Source organism: Aotus nancymaae, unplaced genomic scaffold (assembly GCF_030222135.1).
Source record: "Aotus nancymaae isolate 86718 unplaced genomic scaffold, 86718_ANA_hifiasm-v0.15.2.pri h1tg000010l, whole genome shotgun sequence".
In the NCBI taxonomy this organism is placed as follows: domain Eukaryota; kingdom Metazoa; phylum Chordata; class Mammalia; order Primates; family Aotidae; genus Aotus; species Aotus nancymaae.
The window spans coordinates 61,184,773-61,203,799 of record NW_026988421.1 but is presented as its reverse complement, the minus strand read 5'-3'; the positions used below and the strand labels follow the sequence as shown (position 1 = coordinate 61,203,799).

Here is a 19,027-nt window from a genome sequence, read left to right as displayed (position 1 = left end):
ATGCACAGGTTCATGCATGTGTGATCTTAACATGTCAGCCACACATACAGTCACTCAGAAACATTGTCACAGCTTCACACACGTGCGCGCAATGACTGTGCAGGTATCATGGGGCAAACCTAGAGCAGCTTCTCAGGGGTTAGAACTCCAGCTTTGCTGTGGTTCCCAGAAGAGCCCTGAGTTGTCCCAAGACAGTGGTTCTCAAAGTGAGATCCTGGTGCCAGCAGCATCAGTATCGCCTGGGAACTCACTGGAAATGCTCTGGGTTCTGTCTTCTCCTCCTAGAGAGCCCAGGACTGTGGGGTCCTCCCCGGGGCTAGAAACTCCACCATAGTTTTTATGTACCAACCCCTATGCTAAAAAGTCTTTGTGCACTTTGTCTCATTTAAAATTCACAAACGTACTGTGAGATGCACACCATTTTTTCCCTGCATTTTTCAGATGGGGCAGACAGAGCTCAGAAAGGTTGAGACTTGCCTGGAGTCCCCAAACCAGGCTCAAACTCCATCTGCATTCAGAATCATTCTTCAGATGCAGTTCCTGTCCTGGGCTGAAAGTAAACACCCGCCAAGAGCTGTGCCCTCCATACCAGCCCCATCTCCCCCATGTCTCTCCCTGCCTTGGCAGCCAGTCCTAAATCTTTCAAGAGACAAGGCCAAGCAGGGGGTGGGACCAGGGGTGGGAGCCAAAGCCCCACCTCGTGAGCAGGCAGCACCTCTGCCAAGGCCCCCACCGGCCCTGCCCCAGAGAACGGCAGGGAAACTGCGGTGAGGGCAGGCAGCTGGCAGAGTCCTGGGCACCCAGCCCCTCGCCCAGCTCACACCCCAAAGCCTGGAGAGAGACTGCGGCACCGCTGACCTGTGGACTCCAGAGACTCCTGCTGTGCACTCCTCTGATGGGGAAGGTTTCCTGAATTACCGGAGGAGAAACCTGGGTTTAAGTCCTGACTTGTCACTAGCTTCCTGAGTGACCTGGGCTGGTCCCATCCCCTCTCAGAATCTCCGTCTTCCACCTCTTTAGCGAAGGGGTTGATTTATAAGGATGTTTTCTGCTCTGACACTGTAATATGAATTCTCTATTTCCACGTGACATTCAAGAAGTCTGGCGGGCAGGATAGAATCTGAAATGACAGTGGCTCTGGACCGGGCTTTTTGCTGAGCCCAACTCATCTTTGCCTGAGACCTGGGAGCGGCCCCCAGCTCTCCTGACGTGCTACCACCCTTGGCATCTGCTCCTCTCCCTGCCCCCATATACCCATGCTCCGAAGGGGAGTTCTCTTCCATAGCAAATCTGAGAGGTGCCGAGGAACCGGGCCCTTTGTTCCAGACCCAGAAGCAGCCATGGGGACCTGTGATGTTGTGACTGAGGCCAATGTCTCATCTGGCCTTGAGAGCAATACCACAGGCACCACAGCCTTCTCCATGCCCGGCTGGCAGCTGGCACTGTGGGCCACAGCCTACCTGGCCCTGGTGCTGGTGGCTGTGACGGGTAATGCCACGGTCATCTGGATCATCCTGGCCCATCGGAGGATGCGCACGGTCACCAACTACTTCATCGTCAACCTGGCTCTGGCCGACCTCTGTATGGCTGCCTTCAACGCCACCTTCAACTTTGTCTATGCCAGCCACAACATCTGGTACTTTGGCCGTGCCTTCTGCTACTTCCAGAACCTCTTCCCCATCACAGCCATGTTTGTCAGCATCTACTCCATGACTGCCATCGCTGCCGACAGGCAAGAGGGGCCTTGGGAAAGCTGGGGTGGCGGGGGGAGCCGTCTCACTAAGCCGGGGCTCAGATAGGGGTGGTGACATGTCTGTGGTCACACAGTAAGTTCAGGTAGAACCAAGGGAATGGCCTCCCAAATCTGGTCATGGTCTAAAACTACGAATCTGGAAGGCGAGGGGACTGTGGAACGGAAGCAGGTAGAGTGAGGATTAGACACAAAGAGGGACTTTGCACTAGACGGGTCGTTCAAGTCTGTAGGGGAAGAGGGCCGTGTTTTAAAACCTTCCCAAACGTTCTTTCCTGGAGTTGATATTTGTTTTGCTGTCTTTCTTTCACTCCAAGGAAATGTCTTATACTGTTTTTTGTTTTCATTCCGGATAGATTACAAAAGGGGAGAAGTTTAAGATGGCATACAGGCCGGGCACAGTGGCTCACCCCTGTAATCCCAGCACTTTGGGAGGCTGAGGTGGGCGGATCACGAGGTCAGGTGTTTGAGACCAGCCTGACCAACATGGTGAAACCCTGTCTCTACTAAAAATACAAACATTAGCTAGGTGTGATGGCGCATGCCTGTAATCCCAGCTACTCGAGAGGCTAAGGCAGGAGAATTGTTTGAACCCAGGAAGCGGAGGTTGCGGTGAGCTGAGACCCTGCCATTGCACTCCTGCCTGGGTGACAGAGCGACTCCAACTCAAAAAAAATTTTTAAAAAGATTTAAAAACATTGCATGCAATTACCATCTAATAGGGCCAATTATTTTCCTGATGCTGCTTAGGGCTGAGCTTCAGGCTAAAGTTAGATGCTCAGCCTTGCCCCGAGATAGACTTCCAGCGTGACTTTCTTGTGGCCATCCACAGGCATGTCCGTGCCCAGAGGGAAATGGTGGGCTGAGGTGCCCGGGCTGGGGCTAAGGCATCAGTGTGCTGTGTGGCTGTGGGAGAGTCGCCAGCCCAGCAGGCTCTCTGCAGGTCGGGTGAGACTATGACATCAGCAGATGGCAGCAGTGCAGGGAAGGGCTAGAGGGTGTGGGCCTGGGTTAGGGGAGAGGGAGACAGGGACGAGGGAGCTGGGGTAACTGGAGAGCCCCTGCCACTCACGCTGCCCTTTGCTCACAGGTACATGGCCATCGTCCACCCCTTCCAGCCTCGGCTCTCAGCCCCCAGCACCAAGGCGGTTATTGCTGGCATCTGGCTGGTGGCTCTTGCCCTGGCATCCCCTCAGTGCTTCTACTCCACCATCACCGTGGACCAGGGTGCCACCAAGTGCATGGTGGCCTGGCCCGAAGACAGCGGGGGCAAGACACTCCTCCTGTAAGGCCTCTGGGGAACTGTCGAGGGCAGTTGTGTGTGTGTGTGTGTGTGTGTGTGCACGTGCATCCATGCATGTGTGGTGTGGTGTGTGTGCATGGCTGTACACGAGTGAGTGTACATGGGATTATGTGAATATACCTATATGCTTAGTAAGCAACATGCCCAAAGTAGCAGACCTGTTCTTAGCACTTTACATATACTAATCCATTTAATTCTCCTAACAATATGGGGTATATATTATATTATTATTCTTACTATTTTTAGATGAAGAAACTGAGGCACTGAAAAACTAAATAACATGCCCAATACCACGCAGCTAGCAATTCAAATCCTCCTAGTCATCTGAATCCAGCTAGGGATTCAAATGCACGTAATCCTGCTCAGGGCCCAATCTCCTCACCACTCTGCTACTCCAGTACGTACCGTGCATCCTCAGATAAGGATAGGCACACATGTCACATGCACATGCAGCACCCATTTCTGCCTGTGTGTGCGTGTGCAAGTGTGTGGGCAGCTTTCTAGATGTGTGTGCACACAGGCACGTGTTAGGGACGTGTGTAGGCACGTGTGTGGGGGAGGTTCTCTATGTGCTCAGGCCACAAAGGGCCAGGAGACTGAGGCAGAAAGGGTCCATGATGGAGCCTGGGACATTTTCAGGAGGAGGCCTGGTGTCTGCCTCACGCTGAGGTGGGCATCACGGGCTGGAGGCAGGGAGGGCAGGGGCAGAGGAACTCAAGCATGGCCCAGCTACCGTGTGACCCTGGGTGAGCCCTTTCTCCATTCCAGCCTCAGTTTTTGAGGATTTCACAAGCTGTCTTTGTGGTCCCCAGACACTGAGCCATTGCTTGGTAGAGGCTAAAGAACTGACTGAGGTTCTGGGGTCAGCAGCCAGTCGCAGCCTGCTCCTGCCTGGCCGGGGTATGCCTCACACGCACGTAACTTCTGAACTTCTGGCTTTCTCTCTCTAAAATGAGGATTCATCATAGTACCTTGCTAAAGTGTTGTTGTGAACGTAAGCGAGATAGTGAACGTGAAGCCTGTCACACCATGCCTAGCACAGAACTGGTACCCAGTATGTGGTAGTTTAAATAGGGGTCACACGAAAACACACCTGGGGGTGGCTGATCAGTCTCACAAAGCCCTCGCTGCCCCAAGCATAAAGGTGCACATGGTCTGACGTGAGCACATGCCAGGTAGCCATGGTAACACACCTCTCCTCCAACACCCTCCCTGCCTGGTCGCCATCTGTCCTGAGCACCTGCCAGGAGAAGGCTGCTCTTGTGGGCTTCAGGGCTAAGGAAGGTGCCGTTCCTCTGAGAAGCCGTTCCTGGGGACTGAGGAGTCTCGAGGGCAGGCCCTGCCCGGGGTCTCTGCCCCTTCCCTGCACCCCACCATCTCACTGAGGGCGATATCCATATATGGGGAGTGCCCTGCTTTCTGGCTCAGGGAAGGATGGAGAGTGGAACGTATTGAGACTGGCCACTTGGGGGCAGTGTTTCTCCACCTTAATACAGGACCATTGTGTGAGCCAGCTCTCTGGGAATAGTGAGTTCCAACCCAGATTCAGGCAACCGGGAAAAATAGGCGGGCAGGGCAGGCTAGGAAAGCCATACTTTGGTGTTACTTAAAATTCCGAAAGGATTTGGGGAAAGCCTGGTTTTAAGTGTGAGCATGTGTTATTGTTTTACTTGGGGGAAAGCCTAATTTAGAGATTTAGGATGAGGGCTCCATCCACACAGGCTCATATAACTGTGTGTAAGTCAGAATCTGATGAAATTAAAGATGCCCTCTCCAGGAACATGTGCCCACACCCCCAAAATCAAAATACAAAAAGACTCCCTTTGGGAGGCAGAGGCAAGCAGATCACCCGAGGTCATGTGTTCGAGACCAGCCTGGCCAACATGGTGAAACCCAGTCTACACTAAAAATATAAAAATTAGCTGGATGTGATGGTGGTTGCCTGAAATCCCAGCTACTCAGGAGGCCGAGGCAGGAGAATTGCTTGAACCCAGGAGGCAGAGGTTACAGTGAGCTGAGATCACACCATTGCACTCCAGCCTGGGCGACAAGAGTGAAACTCTGTCTCAAAACAAAACAAAACAAAACAAAAAGGCAGCTCCTGGGACTCTTTCTCTCTGCCTTCTGCATGGAGACCTAGCCCAGGGTGAATCCTGTCCTGCACGACGTCCTGGGAGCAAGCAGCAGAGGAGTGTGGCTCCTACTAAGGAAGGACTTGGAGATGGCCTTCTCCTTTTACAGATGGGGAAACAGGCTGAGGGAAAGACCTGACTCGCTTAAGACCGTGCTTTAAACAAGAGGCTGGACAAGAGCCCTGTTCTGACTCCCACAGTGCTGATCCTCAGGAAGAGGGAAATTGGGTCATGATTAAATCTGTAGACTAATATAACAGACTTCCTGTGCCTCTCTGGGCCTCAGTTTCCCCATCTGGACACTGAGACAGGTGGCTTGGTTGATCCTCACTCTGTAAGGTGACGGGGCCTGTCCTCATTGGCCCTCCTCCCTTCTTATCTGCTCCACACTGGGGTTCTCAACCCAAAGCCTACTTGAGGATCAGGGAGTCTAGGAGCCCCTGAATCTCTTGTGATTGGCATGCTTGCCAAAAGCACCCAAGCAGAATCCTAAACACAAGGCTTTAGGAGAGATTTACTGGAGCCATCGTAACCGCCCAATGGATTTACCTTGCCTGCTGCCTAGACAGAACTATTTATCAAGACAGGGGAATTGCAGTGAAGAAAGAGTAATTCATGCAGAGGCAGCTGTGCAGGAGATCAGAGTTTTACTATTACTCTAATCAGGCTAGATGTGGTGGCTCACGCCTGTAATTCAGCACTTTGGGAGGCCAAGGAGAGTAGATTACCTGAGATCAGGAGTTTGAGACTAGCCTGGCCAATGTGGTGAAACCGCGTCTCTACTAAAAATACAAAAATTAGCCGATCATGGTGGCAGGCACCTGTAATCTCAGCTACTTGGGAGGCTGAGGCAGGAGGATTGCTTGGGGGAAGGTGGAGGTTGTGGTGAGCCAAGACCCTGCCATTGCACTCCAGCCTGGTCAACAAGAGCGAAACTCCGTCTCAAAAAAAAAAAAAAAAAATCAAATCAGTCTTCCTTAGCATTCAGGAATCAGAGCTTTTAAAGATAATTGGCGGGTGGGAGCTTGGCAAGTGGCGAGTGCTGATTGGTCAGGTTGGAGGTGGAATTGTAGGGGGTCAAAGTGAGGTTTTCTTGCCGTCTTCTGTTCCTGGGTGCAATGGCAGAATTGGTTGAGTCAGATTACATGGTCTGGATGGTGTCAGCTGATCCACTGAGTACAGGGTCTGCAAAATATCTCAAGCACTAATCTTAGGTTTCATAATAGTGATGTTACCCCCAGGAATTTGGGGAGGTTCAGACTCTTGGAGCCAGAGGCTGCAGAGCCCCTAAAGTGTCATTTCTAATCTTGTAGCTCATTTGTTAGTCCTGCAAAGGCAGACTGGTCCCCGGGCAAGAAGGGGGTCTTTTTGGGAAAGGGCTCTTATCAATTTTGTTTCAGAGTCAAACCATGAACTGAATTCTTTCCCAAAGTTAGTTTGGCCTACGCCCAGGAATGAAAAAGGACAGCTTAAAGATTAGAAGCAAGAAAGGGTCGGTTAGGTCTGATTTCTTTCACTGTCATAATTTCCTCAGTTATAATTTTGCAAAGGCGGTTTCACCATGGGCCCCCTTCCCTTGGGGTGGCAGCACCTCTAGAAAGGGACCCAGCAAGGCTAGCACATGGCAGGTAGAAGCGGGGTGCTTGGGAACACTTCGGTCCTGCCAGTAAGAAAGAAAAAGTTCACATGGCAGGACCGGGGTCTCAGGCCCGTTGGAGGAATGCTCCAAGAACTCTGCTCAGTGAAAGGGGCCCCCAAATGCCAAAGCAGCTGAGACCCAAAGGAGGAGGCAGACACATCTAGTTTGTCAGTATTGGGTGATTTACTGAGGGAATTTACAGACAGAAGCAGAACCTTGGGTGGCCACAAGACAGGTGGACTCTGCATTCGCACTCCCCAGACGCAAGGCTTGTATACCATAGGGAAAGGGTATCCATGCTCCAGCACACAACGAAAGGCAGCCCCCAGAACAGGCAAGAACGCCGTGTGCATCACAGCCTGTGATCTGTGGAATAACATCAAGATTGACATGCTCTTACAGTAGGGACAGTAAATAAAGTAGAAATCAAAGGCATTCACGAGACTGGGGCGAATCAGAAGGCAGCATGGGGGAGTGGCATCCAAGATGGAGTCACTTTTGTCTCCACAGATTCCCACTGCAGACCTGCCTGGGAGTCAGTCCCACTCTTCAGCATCACTCAGAAACCAGAGAGCTGAGGGCTGGGAACACTGCCCCCCCCGCCTTTTTTTTTTTTTTTTTTTTTTTTTTGGCAACAGGGTCTTGCTGTGTCACCTAGGCTAGGGTGTAGTGTCCCATTCATAGCTCACTGCAGCCTCAATCTCCTGGACTCAAGTGAACCTCTTGCCTCAGCCTCCTGAGTAGCTGGAATTACAGGCACGCCCCACTACGCCTGGCTAATTTTAAAAAATTTTTTACAGAGATAGGGTCTCACTGTCTTGCCCAGGCTGGTCTCAAATTCTTGGGCTCGAGCAATCCTCCCATCCTGGTCTCCCAAAGTTTAGGGATTACAGGCATGTGCCACCACGCCGGCCTACACTGTTTCCAAAAGGAAATGAAAAGCCTCAGCACAACCCAGTGTCCTCCCTGGGGACGGGGTAAGAAGCCACGCAATGGTACTCTGCACCACTTGCTCAAAGGTGGAATGAAAGGGCATTTGCTGACACAAACGAGGTTCCCAGCCAAATGCTGATGAGCCGTAAGCAGATGATACAGCAGCATGTGACATATGGCACTCTTCCACTGTCCCCTTCCTCCATAGTGACGTTCGTATAGATGGAGCCTTATTAACACCAGCCATTCTATCCATCCAGACAGATACAGATTATATAAATATATATATATATAAATCTAATATATTCGTACACATACATATACATATATGGCTATACTGTACAATACACTCCAAGACCCCTGGTGGATGCTTCAAACTTCAGATAGAATTCTCTCTCTCTTTCTCTCTCTCTCTCTCTATATATATATATACACACACACACTATGTTTTTTCCTCAACATACATACCTATGATAAGGTATAATTTATAAATTAGGCACAGTAAGAGATGAACAATGACTACTAATAAAACAGAACAAGTATAACAATATACTGTAATTAAAGTTCTATGAATGAGGTCTCTCTCAAAATATCTTGTTGCACTGTCCTCCCCTATTTTGGATCCGCAGTTAAGAGGGGTAACTGAAACCTGGGAAAGTGAAACTCCCAGCAGGATGACTACTATTCATACATATGATTCTGGATAAAACATGCCAGATATTAATTGTTAATGCTAATATTAATAGTGGTGGGAGTGGGATAATTTTACATCCTCCTTTGTGCTTAATGTCATTTTAAATTGTAAACAAATTATTAATTTTTTTTTTGAGACTGTCTTGCCCTGTTGCCCAGGTTGGAGTGCAATGGCATGATCTCGGCTCACTGCAACCTCCGCCTCTCAGGTTCAAGTGATTCTCCTGCCTCAGCCTCCCTAATAGCTGGGATTACAGGCATGCACCACCATGCCCAGCTTGAGTAGAGATGGGGTTTCTCCATGTTGGTCAGGCTGGTCTCGAACTCGGGACCTCAGGTGATCCGCCCACCTCAGCCTCCCAAAGTTCTAGGATTACAGGCGTGAGCCACCGCGTCCGGCCGACCAAATTATTTTTAAATTTGTTTCGTTCCTTTTTTCTTTTTTTGGCACATGTCTATCACATGTTAGGACGCAGGGCTACTGCTGTCGTTCCTTTTGCAGGGTAAGCCGTTTCCTGGCACACAGGCTACCCAATGTCCCCTTTACTTTTGTTTAAATCAAGCCAAGGCCCTGGGAGGCACCCAGGGTGGGCCCGCAGGGGGCGGCTCCACAGTACCCGCGGGGTCGCAGGACCGGGCGCTGGCAGCCTTCGGAGTTGCCCCCCCGGGCCGCCCGCTGCCCAGGCTCCGGCTCTCTCCGCAGGTACCACCTCGTGGTGATCGCCCTCATCTACTTCCTGCCGCTCGCAGTGATGTTCGTCGCCTACAGCGTCATCGGCCTCACGCTCTGGAGGCGCCCAGTGCCGGGACAGCAGGCGCACGGTGCCAACCTGCGCCACCTGCAGGCCAAGAAGAAGGTGGGCGCGGGGGCGGGGCCTGGTGGGGGCGGGGCGGGGCCTGACCCCACCCTGGGGAGCCGCCCTTGCCGTCTCAAGACCCGCCCGCAAGGGGGCGCCCAGGAGAAACTTGCGGAAGCTGCCTTTGCGGGAAGCCTGGGACCAGAGTCTAACCGCGTTCCTCCCAGGCGGGTGGATTTGCCTTTGGTCTTTGGCCAAATACAAAATTAAAGAAACTTCCCAGAATGTTAGGGGAGTCAGGGACTCCTAAAGCCCCACAGAATTCGGATACCTCCAAGAATCTTAGAATGATAAAATACTAAAATCTTAGACTTTTTGAATAATCAGAATGTTGAATTTAAGAAGCCCAACAGAGGCCGGGCGCCGTGGCTCAAGCCTGTAATCCCAGCACTGTGGGAGGCCGAGGCGGGTGGATCACGAGGTCAAGAGATCGAGACCATCCTGGTCAACATGGTGAAACCCCGTCTCTACTAAAAATACAAAAAATTAGCTGGGCATGGTGGCGCGTGCCTGTAATCCCAGCTACTCAGGAGGCTGAGGCAGGAGAATTGCCTGAACCCAGGAGGCGGAGGTTGCGGTAAGCCGAGATCGCGCCATTGCACTCCAGCCTGGGTAACAAGAGCGAAACTCCATCTCAAAAAAAAAAAAAAAAAAAAAAAAAAAAAGAAGCCCCACAGAACTACAGAAGGTGCCTAGACAGTCACAGGAGAGCCCTCAAAGGCTGGAACTGCAGACCTCAGAGGATTGTCCAGCTTCATCAAATCTGTCTCCAGCCTCTTCTGGAAGTGCCAGTGTCCCCTACTCCCTGCCATCCAGGCTTCCCCAAAGGTCCTGATGTAGCACTCGGTGCCCCAGGCCCTTCACCCTCCTCCAGTCCAAGCTTGTCCTTGCCCCCTTCCTGCCAGGCAACAGGGGAGGTAATGGGTTAACGATATCATGTTGCCAGGTCAAAGGCTTCTCACCCAACAGTAGGCATCTTTCCCAGGGTAGTTTGGGAAGGTAGCTGGACATGGGCACCATCTGGTGCCCCTCATGAGCACTGGCCTCCACCTGCTCCACACTAGGGCTCTCAACCCAGATCCTACGTGAGGATCAGGGTACCCAGAGCTCCCAGACCTTTTGTAATTGGCATGCTGGGCTGCTGAAATGGTACAGGAGTGTGCTGCAGGGGCCAGGCTGTGAGGACGGGGAGGTACGGGAGCCGACCCCTGGGCAGAGGCTGGGGTCCCTGGTTGGAGCCTCACAACCCACAGAGAGAAGGATTGTGTAGACACAGATCCCGGAGAGGGGGCGGCCTGGGAACGCATAGCTGACATGGGGTCCCCTAGGGATGGGGTTCGGGGAGAGAGCTCAGCCACTCTCCAGGGAGGGGGAGCTGCAGTGAATGCAGGCCACACCTTTTCAGGAAGTGGCCATTGAGCTGGGCTTCCAGGAGTGAGGACTTCAAAGGAAGGATGGCAGTGTGGGCAGAGGGACCGGCCTGAGCAAAAGCCCCTGAGGCTGGGGGCTCAGGAATGTCCGGGCATCAGATGCTCAGGGGCCTGAGTAACAGAACTAATGGGGTCTGAGTATGGAGAGATTCCCAGGCGGGTACCAGGGGTGCTCCGCATCTGACCTTGGAGGGCTGGGGCTGGGGCTTGGGGACTGAGAAGTAACTTGAGCCTCTCCTGGACCAGTTCGTGAAGACCATGGTGCTGGTGGTGGTGACTTTCGCCGTCTGCTGGCTGCCCTACCACCTCTACTTCCTCCTGGGCAGCTTCCAGGAGGACATCTACTGCCACAAGTTCATCCAGCAGGTCTACCTGGCACTCTTCTGGTTGGCCATGAGCTCCACCATGTACAATCCCATCATCTACTGCTGCCTCAACCACAGGTGAACCCCACTCCAGCCCCACCCTCTGCCCTCAGGGCCCCACTGCCAGGCCCACCTGGGCTCCTGCACAGCTCAAGCGTCCACCCTCGCTCCTGCCAGAGTCTGTGCCCCCATGCCTCCAGCCTACATGAGAAAGCCGTCCTCACACTCAGCCCCCAGCACCATCCTCCCTCCGGCCTGGGCCTAGCCAGAGCCCCGCTCCTCCACAAAGCCTTGCCCAGTCTCCCTGGCTGTAGCTCTCACCGCCTGTCCTTGCTGGCTCTTCTGGGTTCTGTGTCTGGGGCAAGGAGAAGAGAAAAGGGAGGGCCAGAGATGGAGGGAAGGGGAGAGGCAGAGAGAGAGGGCAGGACAGACAGACGGAGGAAAGGAGAGCCAGGTAACAGGAGGGACTGACTTCTAGTATTTTCAGGAGCTTCCTACTGAGGGCTTTCCTGGAGCCGAGTGAGCGCCCATCCTGCAGTGGAAGCAGTGGATGGGGGCTGGGGGCAGCACAGGGATGGGGCAGCCTCCTCCCTGGGAAGGGCACAGTACATGTCCTGTCCTTGAGGGGCTTTCAGGGCAGCTGGGAAGCGACCTTGGCAGAAACAGGAAGGAGAGGGCCAGAATCTCACTCTCCTTCTGGCATCATCCGGCTTCCCTAGCCCTTGTGGTTCTGAGGAAATGAGTCCCCGAGAGGGGCCTGCCCTTGCTCTGGGGCGCCTGGAGAGGTGGGGGGTGACGAGCCAGGCAGGACCCCGGCCCCAGGAGACCTCCTGCAGAGCAGGCCTTTCAGCTGTAGGAAACCCTGAAGGTGGGCCAGTCAGGGGCGGCGAGAGGTGGACACAGTCTCGCCTCAGTGAGGCAACGATGTGGGCGAGGTTGGCCTTGGACCTCTTAGTTTGTGTTTTTTATCACCTCCCTGGCCAGGTAGCCAGCCTACTCATAATGCCATTGGGGTCTTTATTGCTCAGATATTTCACCCACCTGGGGCCGGCCAAACGGAAGTAAAGAGCAATGATTTTCTGCATGCCTACTGGGGGCCAGAACCCTCTATCTCCTGAGAGGGAAGTAGATAATAGAGAAGCAGGTGCCATCCTCATTCTACAGATGAGGAAACTGAGCTTCAGAAAGGAAGATGCTCCGAAACTCATACCACAAACAATAAAGCCAGGACTCCAGGTGCCTCCAGGGCCTGCATTTCTTTTTTTTTTTTGAGATGGAGTTTTGCTCTTATTGCCCAGGCTGGAGTGCAATGGCGAGATCTCGGCTCACCCCACAACCTCTGCCTCCTGGGTTCAAGCAATTCTCCTGCCTCAGGCTCCCAAGTACACCCAGCTAATTTTTTGTATTCTTAGTAGAGATGGTGTTTCACCATGTTGGCCAGGTTGGTCTCAAACTCCTGACCTCAGGTGATCCAACTGCCTTGGCCTCCCAAAGTGCTGGGATTACAGGCGTGAGCCTGTAAAGACTTGTGGGAATGAGAACTTGGAGACAGGGACTCTGACATCAGGGAGGGGCCACCAGCCCACTGTGTCTGTGGGTTGGTCACTCTCCTGATACCCAAGGGAGATACAGTCCCTGGGAGTCTGAACAACACCCCAGGCTCTACAAGATCCTGACATCACTTCTGGACCATTCCCTCTCTGAGCACCCCATGTTCCCTTTCTGCTGTCTGATTTCTTCCACTCACCGTGTGTGCTTCCTCTGAACTCCTGTTCCGTGCTGCCATGGGGAGAGCTGTTTATTTTCAGGCAAATGCACCAGAGCTTGGTGGCTCCGAGTGTGGGTTTTTCAAAGCAGTCGCCTTGGGAAAGCATCCTTGTTCTCTGGAGTTGCCAAAGCCTCCATTGTGTTTTAGCAGGTTCTTCTCCGATTCCTCCATTAGAAGCCGATTAACAAGTCAAATAGGAACATCTGCTGGGTTTTGTTTTGTTTTGTTTTTGTTTGTAATTATGCTGGGGCAGTTTTTTGTTTGTTTGTTTCTAATAACAGATGACCTAATTCAGCTTAGTCACCCACTTCATTCACTAGACTCAGCTCCAGAACACTCTGGCAGTTTCCACAAATCAAACTCACCCACGAAAGCGTCTCTCAAGAGCCCCCGAGCCATGGGAGGCTCTTGGAGAGAGAGACAGTGACTTTCCTCTGGAAAGGAGACAGTGTCCTGGGGGTGGGGGCAGTCACATGACAGCTGCTGTGCCCCTAACTCCCTGGCTCAAGGTGCCCCTCGCTCCCCTAGGTTTCGCTCTGGATTCCGGCTTGCCTTCCGCTGCTGCCCGTGGGTCACACCCACTGAGGAAGATAAGCTCGAGCTGACTCCCACGCCCTCCCTCTCCACAAGAGTCAACAGGTGTCACACTAAGGAGACTTTGTTCATGGCTGGGGATGCAGCCCCGTCCGAAGCTACCAATGGGGAGGCAGGGCATCCCCAAGATGGATCGGGGCTATGGTTTGGGTATGGTTTGCTCGTCCCCACCAAAACTCATGTTGAAATTTGATTCCAACGTGGCACAGTTGGGAGGCAGGGGCTAGTGGGAGGTGTCTGGGTATTAGGGGTGGATCCCCTATGAATAGATTAATGCCCTTCAGCTGGAGTGAATCTTCACTCTTGTGGGAATGGACTAGTTCCCAAGATAACAAGTTGTTAGAAAGAGTATGGTGTCCTCAGTTTCCCTGTTTTACTTCTTCTCTCACCATGTGATCTCTCTGCACACAACCACTTCCCTTCCACTTTCTACCATGACTAGAAGCAGCCTGAGGCCCTCACCAGATGCAGCTGCCCAATCTTGGATTTTCCAGCCACCAGACTCATGAGCCAAATAAACCTGTTTTCTTTATAAATTACCCAGTCTCAGGTATTCCATGAAAGCAACACAAATGGACTAAGACAGATGCCTACTGAACCCTGAAGCCTTGTGCCTGGCTGCGGAATGAGGTGTAGCACCCTTTGAGAAGTAGCCAATCAAGAAGACCAGATCTGAAAGTTCAGCTCATGCCCCATCCTTCAATACACCAATGCAAAAACAAGATCGGGAACTCCAGAAAGGAGGCTGACTCTAAAAGGACTCAGCCCCCCATCTCAGAGAGCACCTCAGGGGATCCAGTAAAGGTCAGAAAAGACAATGTGAGCTGGTATTTATCTAATCTAGGAGATGCAAGCTGAAATGCCTTCCTGGAGCATACAAGAATACTTACAAAAGAAAAACTGCAAATGTGATAATAAAAGGCAACTGACTTCCAGCCTCAGTGTTGAGGGACTAGGGAATGGTGGGGGCCATGGCAACCTGGAGATGACAGGCATTCAAAGGGGACAGGAACTCCCCAGCTCTGGACAAACGTTGCCACGTGGTAATGGGAGCCCGCTGTTGCTAGATCTTCTACGACTTTCCAGAGAAGCTGTAAATCCAGATTTGTATGTGAGTCTTCCAGATTTGTTGAATTTGACCCAAATTTTCATAAACTTTATGTAAGCCAAACAAAACGTATCTGTGGGCAATGCAACCATGACACTGATTCAGGCTGTGGAAACAAGGGAGGAAACTTCTTATTTCACAAAGCCCAGTGACTGTGAGTCAGCCGAGGGCCTCTCTGCCTCAGTATCTAAGACGTCAGATACAGCTCAGGTAGATGGTGATTAAGAGTCCAAAGAGTCAGATGTGTTTCCTCAGGCAAGTCACACCTGAGCCTCTTCCTCTGCCCAGTATCAAAGCTACTTCACAGGGATGCTGTGAGGAACAATGGAAGTAATACGTATAAACTAGCAGGCCAGACCAGGTAAGTGCCCAATACATGGTAGCCAGGCAGGAGTGCAGTGGCACCAGCAGGGCTCACTGCAGCCTCAACCTCCTGAGCTCAAGGGATCCTCCTGCCTCAGTCTCCCATGTAACCAGGACCACAGGCACACATCACCACATCCAGCTAATTTTTAAGATTTTTGTAGATACGGGGTCTTGCTATGTTGCCCAGGCTGGTCTTGAACTCCTGGGCTCAGTCATTCCTCCTGCCTGTCTCCTGAAGTGGTGGAATTCCAGGCCTCAGCCATCACATCTAGCTGTTAGCCATGACTTTTAACTATTTTACACAAAAGCCACCTACAAAGCAGCAGCACAGCTCCCACTCCCACTGCAGCAAGAAGCTGGAGGGCAGAGAGCAGCAACTGTCCCAACTCCCAGGAAGCTCCAGGTCTGGCCCAGCCCATCCCAAGGGTCCGCCTCCTCTTGATTGCCGACTCAGCCTCCACGCCCTGGTTCCCCTGTAGATGAACCACATAACATCATCAATGCACATGGCAAGGTGTAATGTTATCTGTGTTCTCCGCAAAAATCACTGCTCCATAGACACCAGCACCATGCCCCTAATAAAGGGACTCTGATCTCACCAAACCAGGTGGTCTTGCAGTCAGTCCTGCAGGGAGGCACTTAGAGCGGTTGTGGCTTGGGATGTCACAGGGTGCTTGGGTGTAGAGTGACAGGGAACTCACCAAAAACTTAGGGAGAATCCAAAATGAGAGCCTGGGGATGGAACGGCAATCTCTTGAGGTGGTGGTGGGGAGGGAGAGTAAAAAGGTCAGACAAGGGTTAATTTCCTAGGGATTGGGTAAATCTAAGATCCAGGAATGGGTGGGCCGGGAATGATGGCTCATGCCTGTAATCCCAGCACTGCGGGAGGCTAAGGCAGGCAGATTGCTTAAACTCAAGAGTTTAAGACCAGCCCTGGCAACATAGTGAGACTCTGTCTACAGAAAATAAACAAAACTTAAAAATAAAGAAAAAAGATCCAGGATGGGGAGAGTACAGCCACTCTGGGCTGCTTCAAGATTTCATCTGTTTGGGTGGGGCAAGAGGAAAGGGGTGGGGCAGGGCACATTTCATCCTTTGTCTTAGAGTTGGCAGAGAGGAAGATGAAGGCAGGATCCATGTGGGGATGGCAGAGAGGGGACCAGTGTTGCAGTACTCTCATTGAACCCAAGCAGTCTCTGGAAACCAAGTGGCCTTGTTCTGTAATCCCAGCACCTTGGGAGGTCGAGGCAGGCGGATCACCTGAGGTCAGGACTTCAAGACCAGCCTGGTCAACATGGCGAAACCCCATCTCTACTAAAAATACAAAAATTAGCTGGGCATGGAGGTGCGCACCTGTAGTCTCAACTACTCAGGAGGCTGAGGCAGGAGAATCGCTTGAACCCAGGAGACAGAGGTTGCAGTGAGCTGAGGTTGTGCCACTGCACTCCAGCCTGGATGACAAGGCAAGACTCCGTCTCAAAAAAAAAAAAGCAAACTCTGGTTGGGTGCAGTGGCTCTCGCCTGTAATCCCAGCACTTTGGGAGTCCAAGGCAGGCAGATCACGAGATCAAGAGTTCAAGACCAGCCTGGCCAACATGATGAAACCCCGTCTCTACTGAAAACACAAAAATAAGCTGGGCATGGTGGTGGGCGCCTGTAATCCCAGCTACCAGGGAGGGTGAGGCAGAAGAATTGCTTGAACCCTGGAAGTGGAGGTTGCAGTGAGCTGAGATTGCACCACTGCACTCCAGCCTAGGTGACAGAGCAAGACTCTGTCTCAAAAAAAAAAAAAAGCTCCTCCACACACAGAAGGCCACAAAACTCCCGTGTTTGGCCTTTGACACATCCTAAGAAACCTCGCACCCCCCAACCTGTGGCCCCATCCCCAGCCATTAAGCATCACTCAGGTCTTTGAATCGGTACAAAGTTTACTAGGTCATACGACATGGCTCACAAGCGGTGGGAAATTCCAGTGATGGCATTGTTCATTGGTTGGTTCCTTTTACCCAAATGGAGACAAAACACATTCCCGCAGGATTGTCACCTCCCCGCACGAGACAAACAGAATGCAAGACTGTCACACATAGCTAGGACTGGTTCCATGGACACACAATTTTGTGGCACTGACACACCACGATGGGACGCCAGGCCACAGTGGGTGCCAGGAGGGGAGGAAGCAGCTGATGTTATGCCCACACTCGCCTTCAGGCAGTGCCCCCGGGAGGGAGGCCTGGCAGTGCCTGCTGGTGATAATACATTTCACACAGGGAGGGAGAACCCCAAGGATGGACTTTGGAGGCCCAGAAGGCCTGTCAGGTGGTGCGACTTTCTATCTCCAGCCAATAAATAACTCCGTTGGATGAATGCATACATTAGAAATGGATGCCAGTACACTTCACACGTGGGGGACCAGGTCGAAGTCAAACCATGCAGAGTGGCAGGGCAGGTGAGGGGGGTCCGGGTGAGAGATATTATCAACAGCACGCCCTCTATTCTGTACCCTACAATATACACCATTAGTTGGAGTTTGCTTTCCTCCCCACGCCGGGGGGCCACGGTGCTGGCATCTCCCAGCACAACTCGCTGGGAGGGTAGGGGTTGCCGCTTGAAGAGAGAAGTGCTGGAGGGGCAGCAGGTGGGGATCCCGGGCTCTTAGCTGCTTGCCTCTGTGCGCAACCGCACGCCCACGGCCGTGATGAGGGCGGCCCCCTTGCCGCTGCCATCCTCAGATAGGAGGAAGGACACGTTACATTTTGGTGACAGTTCCTTCACCGTCTGGTGCATGATTCTGGAGAAGCTAAAAAGGACGAGAAAATAGGAGAAGGTAGTTGGAGGAAGATGAGGGACACGGGGCTCACCCAGAAACACCAAAGCACACACAGACCCCCCGACTGGTGATGATTCCACTTAGGATTCTCTGACTTTGTGAAGGGTTTTATCGGGGCATGAGCATTGGAAGCCAAAGAGACTCTGAACCCGACAATAAGGAGCGTGAACACGGTTGGGAGGGAGGCTGCTTAGAAGCAGCTGCGGCCGATTGAGAATCGCTAGGAGGAAAGTGGGCCTACGGTCAATCCCATCGTCAGAATTTTCAGCAGGGAGGCCCAATGAGAACCCAAACACAACTGCTCTGTATGGCTTACGAGGGCTGGGACATGAATCACACTCGCACACACCCCACATCGGAGCCTGAGGCTCCAAGGGGACCTGAAAACCAAGGAGGATGTTAGGGGCCAACATGGATCACTGAGGCAGGCCCAAGCCGGCCAAGCACTGGATCCGATCAGGAGGCTATGCAGGAATGAATATCAGCCACCCCAGCTGCAGCCCTGAGACCCCAAGATCCCCACCATTAACAGCCTGGCCCCCAAAGACAAGAATGCCCTCCAGTGAAGACAGTTTCTGAACAAGCCTGAATCTACATCCTTGCAATTTGTGCTGAAAATGAAAGGCAGGGCCAGGCTGAAGATGCTTGGGGTGAGGGGCTCTCAAAAGTAATCACTGCTCTTGGTTGGGGACCTATCAGGTGGGCTGAGTGCGGTGGCTCATGCTTGTAATCCCAGCACTTTGGGAAGCCAAGCAGGGAGGATCACTTAAGCCAAGAAGTTTGAGGACCTACTAGGTGCCCCTTACTTTATAGATCTAATTTTTAGTCCTGCCAGAGGCTGCCATCCCATGAGGAATATGAGATTTTTCAGGGAGTAAGCAATTGCACATAGATTCTAAGTGTCGGTGCCAGGGTTAAATCCAAGAGCATGTGGCTCCAAAGCCTAGCTCTAAACCACACCTATGTGCTGCCTCAGCTGATGGCAAGGACAGCTGTTAAGGTGAAGAGACAGAGGTGAGGATGGAGCAAGACAGATGGTTCCATCCCAAGCCACAGCCATGAGGTAAGCAGGTAATGTCTACATTGAGTCAGGTGAGGTTGCTTTTAATTAGGGTGACACTATGGCCTCGTTTATCTGGGATGGTCTTAGTTTGCCTACAGTCCCAGAGTAATCATTACTAGTACTCTTGACTGGCAAGAATACTCTAGTGTAGACAATAAATAAATAATATGGTCACCCTATTCCTAAGAGCCAAGCTTTG

General features: G+C 52.2%; 2 protein-coding genes across 5 annotated transcripts in view; one reads left to right on the top strand and one right to left on the bottom strand.

Annotated features, from left to right (window-relative positions):
* The first annotated feature begins 772 nt into the window (after nt 1-772).
* On the top strand, nt 773-14,299 carry TACR2 (tachykinin receptor 2). The gene is made up of 5 exons (XM_012451439.3): nt 773-1,732; nt 2,841-3,035; nt 9,154-9,307; nt 10,984-11,180; nt 13,399-14,299. Exons 1-5 carry the CDS (start codon nt 1,257-1,259, stop codon nt 13,655-13,657), a joined length of 1,281 nt encoding a protein of 426 aa, XP_012306862.1. The 5' UTR covers nt 773-1,256; the 3' UTR covers nt 13,658-14,299.
* A 2,549-nt stretch (nt 14,300-16,848) lies between these two features.
* HK1 (hexokinase 1) overlaps nt 16,849-19,027 on the bottom strand; it is a 117,410-nt gene continuing 115,231 nt past the window's right edge. For all 4 annotated transcript variants that reach the window (XM_064374220.1, XM_064374221.1, XM_012451435.2 and 1 more), the window contains one exon: nt 16,849-17,735. In XM_064374220.1, the coding sequence (XP_064230290.1) occupies nt 17,591-17,735 (145 nt within the window). In that variant the 3' untranslated portion in view covers nt 16,849-17,590. The remainder of the gene's footprint in view (nt 17,736-19,027) is intronic.